Source organism: Gekko japonicus, unplaced genomic scaffold (assembly GCF_001447785.1).
Source record: "Gekko japonicus isolate JY-2015 unplaced genomic scaffold, Gekko_japonicus_V1.1 scaffold1863, whole genome shotgun sequence".
Classification (NCBI taxonomy): Eukaryota; Metazoa; Chordata; class Lepidosauria; order Squamata; family Gekkonidae; genus Gekko; species Gekko japonicus.
The window spans coordinates 350,443-360,352 of record NW_015165301.1 but is presented as its reverse complement, the minus strand read 5'-3'; the positions used below and the strand labels follow the sequence as shown (position 1 = coordinate 360,352).

General features: G+C 50.3%; 1 protein-coding gene across 1 annotated transcript in view; it reads left to right on the top strand.

Annotated features, from left to right (window-relative positions):
* The first annotated feature begins 1,798 nt into the window (after positions 1–1,798).
* SH2D3C (SH2 domain containing 3C) overlaps positions 1,799–9,910 on the top strand; it is a 129,221-nt gene continuing 121,109 nt past the window's right edge. Inside the window, exons 1-2 of the mRNA XM_015410405.1 lie at positions 1,799–1,866; positions 6,781–7,456. Of these exons, the coding sequence (XP_015265891.1) occupies positions 1,824–1,866; positions 6,781–7,456 (719 nt within the window). The 5' untranslated portion in view covers positions 1,799–1,823. The remainder of the gene's footprint in view (positions 1,867–6,780; positions 7,457–9,910) is intronic.

The following is a 9,910-nucleotide window of genomic DNA, read 5'->3' as shown; positions in this document are numbered from 1 at the left end:
AGGGAGATGAGGAGGCCATCAGTGTGTAGCTGGGCAAAAAGCGGCTGGGCACTTAATTTAACTTACTTTAATTAAATCAATTAGGTGTCCCCCTGATAAATTTAAATCCCCCCCCCCGACAAAAGAAATCCTTGCTAAGGGCCTGTTGGAATAGTGGGAGATCTCCAGGTGCCACCTGGAAGCTGGCAACCCTGAGCTTGGGGGAGGGAAGGAACTCAATAAGACATAATACCGTTGAGTATACCCTCCAAAGCAAGGCCATTTCCTCCAGGAGAGCTGATCTCTGTCGCCTGGAGACCAGTTGTTACACAGGAAGATCTCCAGGTCACACCTGGAGGTTGGCAACCCTAGAGGGACACCTACTTACAGCCAGTTACACATCAGTAGTGAGTGGTACGGTCCTTCTTGGGAGCGGTACCACATCAAACCCCAGCGAGGGTTAACACAGGTTTGAAAACTCTCTTCCAGAAACAAACCTCTTGTAACGTTCATCCGAACTTTCCACCAGCACAGTGTGTTTTGTCATTTGTTGTGTGTGTGTTTGTAACGGTGGCCAAACATCAGATTCCCCACCTACAGCCTGAGGCCCTGTTTCTGCTATTCGGCAAATGCTATTTCTGGATGTGTGAATCAGCTTTTATTGGGTGGTGTAATAGAGAATGGATGCAGTTGGACCAAGTTGAGCATTTGGTCTGGATTTTTTTTTTAAGGATTGCATTATTTTGGGTATTGCAAGTACACACAAAAGGGCACGGAACACAGACAGCTGCTGCACAGATGTACCTCCTGACAAGAAAGTCTGGATCTGAACAGGTGACTCTTTCTGCACTCTCTTTTTAATCCATGTTCATGGCAGTGTCCTCCAAGCAATTCTGCTTACAATCTCCTTTTCCCTTCCTCTCCCCACAACAGACACCCTGTGGGGTAGGTGGGGCTGAGAGAGCTCTGACAGAAACGGCTCTTGAGAGAACAGCTCCGAGAGAACTTTGACCGGTCCAAGTTCACCCTGCTGGCTTCATGTGGAATAGTGGGGAATCAAACCTGTTTCTCCCAGATTAGAGTCCACCGCTCTTAACCACTATACCAAACTGGCTCTCATATACTCCCTGGCTTCACTGGCGTCCCATGTACACACGCTCAGCCAGCAAACTTTCAGGCCTGACAAATACTGAATAGCTTGTCGCCCTGAACCCGCCTGCGGGGAGGGCAGGGCATAAATTGAATTAATAAAATAAAATATCAATAAATTGTCTCCAAACAAGGTCACCGGCTAGCCCCAAGAACCCACACACACACACACACCCCTGCCTGGCCTGCCCCTGTGCTTTTAACTGTCACCTGATCTGCAGCAAGCAGCTGGTGATGCTTGTCCTGACATGGGGAGAAGCGAGATCCCGTGCAGGGCTCTGCAGCTCAGGCTGCTGCTAAAGGCCAAGGAGCAGCACCCGCTGAAAGAAGTTGGCAACCCCATTTCGGATCCTCTTCTATGACAGCCAAGAGAAGCGGGTTCGAGAAGACAGGGCTGGGCTGGCGTGCTGCATGCAGACTTGGGGGGAGGCGGTCGATATGAAAGACGGTTCGCCCGTTGCACAGTGCTGACACCTTGGCTGCTTCTCCGGCTGCAAACGAGGCTCAAGCCGGCACTGTTCAGCGTGCAGCAAGCGTGTGTTGTGCAACGAGAGAGGAAATAGTGAGCAAAAAAGAAAGCGAGAGGTTGGGGGAGGGTGTGGGAAAGGAAGGGAGGCTGGGGGGGGGGAGGGCTGGATGAAAGCGTACCGCATTTGCAAACTTCTGGTTACAGTATCCCCATCCAAAGCTGAAAGATGGCCGAAAGCCAGAAGAAAGGAGGAGGAGGATTTAAAAAGAGTAAGTAAATGTGGAGGAGCCGGCAGGCTGTCTCTGTGTGGCTTGCTTATGGGCAGCGAGTGTGTGGGAAGAAATAAACTTACTGGTCCTTGTGAGACTTCTGTGGAAAGGGAATCTAGGGGTGTGTGGAGGAGAGACTGCAACCGTCTTTCCCCTGCAGTGTGTGGCTATGATTCCTACCTTCCCTTTCTTTCTTTTTTTGGTGGCTGGGCGCCTGTGCTTTTGACAGCTGCGTGACACACAAAAATAAGAAGGTTATGACGCTCCCCTCCAGCACTGTATCTCTACGCTGGCGGCAGCTGCACCAGTAGGAAGCCTGCCTGTCATACAGTTGTTGGAGGCACTCTGAAGTCATAATCTGTGGTTCCTGAGATTATGTGATGCAACCGAGCAAGCGTGTGTGGACAAAAAGTCCTTTATTCAAGGGTTGGCTATTAGGCATTATCATTGGTTGTGCAGAGATTTCGTGACCAGTGCTAAATGAGTAACGGATTATATTTTGTAGATCGATAATGTGGTTTTACCTGCCCAGAGGCTTTGGGGTTTGAGTGGACTATGGATCGAGATCAGTGGTGGCGAACCTATGGCACGGGTGCCAGAGGTGGCACTCAGAGCCCTCTCTGTGGGCACGCGTGCCATCACCCCAGCCAGGCCCAGACCATCATTAAAGTATCGAATTCTCTGCCAAATAATTTTAAGTAAATGAAAGCATTTGGGATTGCTTTCCTTACTTTGTTTGGATCATCTTAAGTTAATGTATGAGTTGTTTTTTTCTAAAGTAAAACCTCAGTATTTCCGTGTTGGCACTTTCCGATAAATAAGTGGGTTTTGGGTCGCAGTTTGGGCACTCGGTCTCTAAAAGGTTCACCATCACTGATCTAGATAGATGGGAATGTTTACAGGCCTATGAAAATGCTGTTCCCCAGACCTTTCCGGCCAGTGCAAATTCACTTTGTCAACTAGTAGCGAATATCAGAGAATTCGTGTCCCTGGAATTCTTAGATGTTCTGAGACAAGTTCTGTGAAACATTATTGCCAGTGTGAAGAAGAGGTGGGGTGGGCTGGCACTCGGTCACCCATCCTGTTTTGTGGTAACTATAAATACCACTAACGTTACTATTGTGCGCTCGCAGGTGTCAGCTGTGAGCCGAGGAGGTGACAGGCGACAGAGATCAGGTGGACCGACATGCCTTCGTCCCGGAAATGGGTGGATTGTTTCTGTTGCAGCAAAGGCTGCTTGCTAGCAGTACTCTGGGGGCCCCGACCTCGCCTGCTACCAGGGGGAACCTCCCTGGCAGGTTCCCCTTTCTTCATTTGGGTGCAAGTGGTGCCTTGCGTCACTGCTCCTTGTTTGGAGATCTGTGGCTCTCTTGCTCCTAAATGTGGTCTGCTTTAAACACAGCCCACCCGGAAAAAAGTATTGCTATGTATTCTGATCGAACGGCTGTTCCTTTAATCTCACATTTAGAACCCAGGGTGACAAAAGATGAGTCCGATAGCACCTCAGAGACCAAAAAAGATTTTCCGGGGCGTAAGCTTTCGTGAGTCAAAGCTCACTCTGTCAGATACCGCATCGATGTTTTCATCAATGGGAGCTAATTCCATCATTCTGTCCAGGTTTGGCCCCGTTGCCTGGAACCTGCCCCTGATAGACCACAGTCCATGATAAAACGCCTTGTTCGACATTTGTGCATATGAGTTGCTAGCAGTGTTACCTCTAAGATGAATTACTGTGAGCTAGCTCAGTTTTTTAGCCTCCGGCTCACACATTTTTGTCTTGGCTCAGGAAGGATGGCTCCACAGCAAACTAATTTATGCAGTAGCCAAATCGCTCACTCACAACTTTAATGCCGGTAGCTCACAAAGTAGAATTTTTGCTCACAAGACTCCACAGCTTAGAGGGAGCATTGGTTGCTAGGGCTATGGTTCTGCAGGGTTCAGCTCCCAACTGGTATTTGTGGAGGGGCGAAGGGTGGGTGCATCCTGTCTCTAATGCACGTGCATATAAATGCATGGATCTATGGTGCCATGGGAGGAAAGGCGGCATGGTACAGCCCGATCTCATCAGATCCCGGAAGCTAAGCAGGGTCAGCCCTGGTTAGTACTTGGATGGGAGACCTCCTGCCCAGAAGACCACAGAGGCCGGCAACGGCCAACCACCTCTGCTTCTCACTCGCCTCGAAAGCCCCTTGCTGGGGTCGCCATAAGTCGGCTGCAACTTGATGGCTCTTTAACGTACTTATGATGCCACGAGTCTCCCATTTGTCGAATAATTCCCCATCTCCTCAGGCTCGTAGCCAGGATTTTGTAATCCGGAGAGCCTTTAAATAAATTGGGGGAGCCCTGACGTCACAAAGATAAAAAATGAGATTAAAATAAACTTTTTAAAATTCACGCTTGCCGGTTGGAGCAGGCAGCTGCTCATCCACGGAGGCGTCCCATGAAACCCAGCATCTCTCCGTGCGGCTGGAGAGAGCACACTGGAGCCGTGCCAGGGAAACTGACCAGCCGCTTGGGTAACGGGTGGAGGTGGCAGCGGTGGGGAAGCAAGCTGTGCTTGGGGAAGGGGCGGTGGCGGCGGGCCTGGGCCAGATGGCAGTTGGGTGGGCTTCAGAAGGAAGTCAGGGGGCTGGGCCCCGAAATGCCCCACCCCACTGTAGCTATGGGCCTGCTTTAACCTAAAGAACAAACACCCTCCTGGCTTTTAAAACCGTGGAGGACAGAGTTTGCAGAATGCAGCCATGCAGCAGATGGACTAGAGCATACCGCAGTGTGCAGCCATGTGCAGTTGCAGTATGGAATTGTTGCAAGGATAGATGGAACGTTTGAAATCCCGTTGTGATGTTATGTATCGCCTCTTGAACTTTTAGGGCTTTATTAAATAGGTACAGCATTTATACATTCATTTTGCATTTTTTGTTTCTATCCCACTTTTTATTTCAGTGGGGGGGGGACACACAAAGTGGGTTAGAACTTTGTTCATCCCTCCTCTATTTTTTTCTCACAACAAGAACCCTGTGAGGTGGGCTACGTTGAGAAAATGTGACCAGCAAGCTTCCACGGAAGCGTAGGGATTCAAGCCTGGGCCTCCCTGGAGCTTAGTCTGACGCTCTATCCATTAGGCCACGCCAGCTCTCTATAGCCTTTGGGGGGGGGGCGCGTGTGACTGTGAATATAACCGTATCAAGCCCTGGGACAGGTTGAGCTGTAATGATGACCAAAGGCCTCCTACATGGAGTACAAGAGCGGATCCAGGCATTAGGGCCCACATGTAACAAATCCTTCTGTGTGGTAGCATTTCCACTAGGGATGCCAGCCTCCACGTGGGACTAGGGTTCCCATCCCCCCGATGGGGGCGAGGATTTTCCTGCTTTCGGGGGCCCCAATCTGACCCACCCCTGAAGAACCCCGTCGTGCCCGATGTGCCCAGTGCAATGACATCACCCGGAGGCGACGTCATCGCGCCAGGCACGTTGTGTTGGGGACACTCTAGCATTTGGGTAAAAACTCTATGATGACCATAGAGGTTTTTTTAAAACTCAAATGCTAGAGCGTCCCCTGAAGACTCTGGGAGCTGGGCTTGGAGCCCCCCACCAGGAGGCAGGTAAGACCTGGCAACCCTAGGTGGGACCTGGGGATCCCCTGGAATTACATCTCCAGACCACAGAGAGCAGTTCCCCTGGAGAAAATGGCTGCTTTAGACGGCGGACTCTCTGGCATTGTACCCCACTGAGGTACCTGTCCTCTCCAGGCTCCACCCCCAAATCTCCAGAAGTTTTCCAGTCTGGATCTGGCAACCCTACTCCCCTTATGCACCACCAGGGGCCAGGGGGTACCTGGCAACAGTGATTCCCACAAAGGTAGGAAATTCAGTTCTAAAATATCAGCAGTTGGGAGTGGACTGGGAATCTTAAAGTGGAATTCGTGGTTTCTGTCTGTTATGTCCTGGGCCCGACATCGACGGACCAAGCTTGTAACCGAGAACAATAGGCAGCTAGGATCCTGAAAGGAACCTATAGACCAGGAGTCGCACTGTAAATAGCCAATAATGGGTAGTGGGTGTGTATGGGGTGTGGTGTTGTGCACACATTTAAGCAGGGCTTCGGCCTGCTAAGGGCATCTTATGTTTTGCTGAAATCACTTAATAAATGATGAGCTGATTACTACATGTCTCGAACCCACTACATTTCACTGTCCATGAGGCAAAGTAGCATATTTCTGAGGCAGACTCTGAAGACAGTGCCAGAGCAGTCACCAACTCTGCCTCCTTCCCTCAGAGAAAATGGCAAAGATTCTTGTGGCACTTCAAGAATAGCCACATTTATTGTGGCAGAAGCTTTTGTGGGCTTTCAGAAGCATAAAGAGGTCACCTCAGCAGACAGGCATATTTACCTATGGTTGTTGTTTCTTAAACAAAGCGAGGCCAAGGGATGAGAGAGGGCCAGGGGTCATTTCCTGTGGGAGCGCACAGGAGCGGAGCTCCGGCAGTAAGGAGCCCTGGGGGCGGGACATGCAACAAGCCCCGCCCCCTGCTCCCAGCAGCCCTCAATCGGGCCACGTGGAGCAAGAAGCAGCCAGGTAAGTTGCAGAGCCCCCCCCCCAGCTCGCCTTCAGGTACAAGCTCTCCCTCCTCTGTGAGGGCAGATTTGCAAGTCCCCCCCCCAATAGCTAGCAATCCAAAACAGTCCAGTGGAGCCTGAGTGGTGGGTGTTGCCTTCTGACACACTTCTGGTGATGTCAGGGGGAGTGGCATATGCAAATAAGTTATGCAAATAAGTTATGCTAATGAGCTCCTGCACCCATTTTTCTACGAAATGACCCCTGGAGAGGGCTACACGTTGCAGTATGAATTAATATAGAATCTTCCAGAATTTGTCCCCTCACTGACCAACTCTGTCTTTTTCTCTTTTCCAGAGTTCCTCAAGTTTAAAGGGTTTGGGAGCCTGAGCAGTATCCCATGGGCCTTTACCTTCCGCCGAGTGTCTGTCGCCCCCAGCGTTATTGAGACCCCTGGAGGGGGTCATTTGTCCTCAAACAGCTTCCTGGAGCCCACCATTGAAAGCACACAGGATGACTTGAATACCATGCCCAAAAGCCCATCCCCTTATGCCCGCTCGTGTGACATGTACAGCCACATGGGGACCATGCCAAGGGCCAGCTGTGGGCGGTCAGGGAAACGGGACAAGGCTAAAGCCAGGGAGACCTCCAAAGACAGGATTCAGGATGCCCCATTACCAGCTGTCCCAGAACCCTGTGTGACTGTTGTCGCGGCTATCTTGAAAAAAGAGGCTTCCATACCAGATGAGGAATCGGAGCTCCAAGAGACGCTGCCGCCCAAAGACAATCCCAGCCCAGCCTGTTCCCAAACGATGGGGCCTGTCGCTGTGACCACCATCTCAAAGGGTTTTCCTGAGCTGGGGCAACTTGGTGAGGGCACAGGAGGCAAAGCTAGAGGGCAGGAGCAAGGCCTTCCTGAGGCAAATGGGATTGGTACTGAGGAACACATCAGGCCAGAAATCCCAGAGAAAAACATTGCGTCCCAAGAACAGACGACTGAGGAGAAAAACTCACAGGAGAATGCAAATCTGAGGTAAGGTACAAAAAATTTATAACTAGTGCTTTCAGGGCTTTTTCTTTCTTTCTTTTTTAAAAAAAGAGGTGCCAGAACTCTCAAGAGGGAAATGAAGTTTTCAATCTGTATACTGAAAACTCACGAACTTTCTAACTAGTGCTTTCAGGGCTTTTTCTTTCTTTCTTTTTTAAAAAAAGAGGTGCCAGAATAGGGTTGCCAAATGTGAATTGGCCGGGAGCGGGGGGCTCCTGGCCAGCGTCCGGGGCGGGGCCACGCCATTTGAGGGGAAAACTCTTTGTTTTCCCCTCAAATGGCGTGGCCCCACCCCCAGCGTGCGACGTCACTTTCGGGTGACGCGCACATGGGGGTGGGGTTTCCCCCGGGCCCGATTCCGCGAGAGCGGGAATCGGGGCTTGAAAGCGGGGGGAAATCCGCCTCTCGGGGTCATTTGGCAGCCCTATGCCAGAACTCTCAGGAGGGAAATGAATTTTTCAATCTGCCTACTGAACACTCATTAACTTTTCAACATTTTAAAAAGAATTTTGTAGAAGAGGTTCCAGTGGATTTCCCCAGAAAAAAAGCCCTGCGTGTTCTTCTCCATCACGGTCATTTTGATCAGGTTTCACCGCTGTTCCCTCTCGCATTTAAAATTGCTGATCAGATGCCCACATCTGTCTCCCGCACCGAAGTGGGCTGACTCGCGTGATCCTCCCCGTTCCCTAGCGACTTTTCCGACACTTTCTGGGTATTTGCGCTTTGAATCTGCGATTTTGCCTATCTGGACAGCCATCTCTTGCAATGATTGCAATTAGGTCGTCTGAATGTCCTTCTTCTGGCACTTTTTTTGTTTGCGACTTTCACCATCGTGTGCCTGCGTGCGCGTGCGCATATGCACATGCACATTTTTTAAAAATTGTGCCACACTGCCACTTGGGTAGCGCAGCTGTCTGGACAGTGCCTGGAGCATTGTCGTGCAAAGCAAGCGGTTGGGCAAGGGATGTGTGGTCATCCGAACCCGCTTAAAGATATCCCCGATCAAATCTACAGCGGGAACAAATCGCGATATGCTTGCCGTGTGACCGGATCATGGCACAGGATTCTAGGTTTGGTTTGGTTTTTAACATGGAGAACTATTCAGGCCAGGGCCGGCTCACTCACTAGGCGAACCAGGCGATCGCCTACAGTGGGCCAGCTCTTAGGGGCGCCAAACTGCACCTGGCCCCGTACTCTGGGAGTTTCTTGATTATTTGTGTTTTTCATTCTTCATAAAATGCATTTATTTTTGAAAATTGGTGGGCACATGGGGGGGGGCGCCAGAAGGGATCCTCACCTAGGGTGCAAAATAAGCTGGGGCCAGCCCTGATTCAGGCATTCAATCTTGCAACGAATCAGGCAAGAATCCTGGGAGCAAAAGTCTTGAGTGATGCCTCAGGCAATGTACCTTGATTTATTTACTTCATCTTATACCCCACCTTTCTCCCCAGTTGGGACTCAAGTGGCCTAAAGAGTTCACATTACCCACCCAGTCACCCTGTTGTCAGGCTTGTTGAATGCGTGGTCGAAGGCTTTTGAATGCGTTAGGCCGAGAATGGGTGACTGGCCCAAGATACCCTAGCAAGCTTCCCTAGCAGAGTAGGTTTTTGAACCTGGGACTCCCAGACCCTAGTCAAACACTCTGCCCACTGCACCATGCTGGCTGTCACCTCAGACAAGGAACCTACATAAGAACATAAGAGACGCCAATGTTGGATCAGGCCAAAGGCCCATCCAGTCCAACACTCTGTCACACAGTGGCCAGAAATACCAGGTGCCATCAGGAGGTCCAGCAGTGGGGCCAGGACATTAGAAGCCCTCCCACTGTTGACCCCCCCAAGCACCAAGAAGACAGAGCATCACTTGCCCCAGAGTCCCTATCTATACCTTGTGGCTAATAGCCACTGACGGACCTCTGCTCCATATGCTTATCTAATTCCCTTTTGAAGCCGTCCATGCTTGTAGCCGCCACCACCTGCTGTGGCAGTGAATTCCATGTGTTAATCACTCTTTGGGTAAAGAAGTACTTCCTTTTATCCGTTCTAACCCGACCGCTCAGCAATTTCATGGAGTGCCCACGAGTTCTTGTATTGTGAGAAAGGGAGAAAAGTACCTCTTTCTCTACCTGCTCTATCCCATGCATAATCTTATAAACCTCAATCATGTCACCCCTCAGTCGTCGTTTCTCCAAGCTAAAGAGCCCTAAGCGCTTTAACCTTTCCTCATAGGGAAAGTGTTCCAACCTTTTTATCATTCGAATTGCCCTTTTCTGCACTTTTTCCAAAGCTATAATATCCTTTTTAAGGTGTGGTGACCAGAACTGCACACAGTATTCCAAATGAGGTCACACCATTGATTTATATAGGGGCATTATGATATTGGCTGATCTGTTTTCAATACCCTTCCTAATAATCCCCAGCATAGCATTGGCCTTTTTAT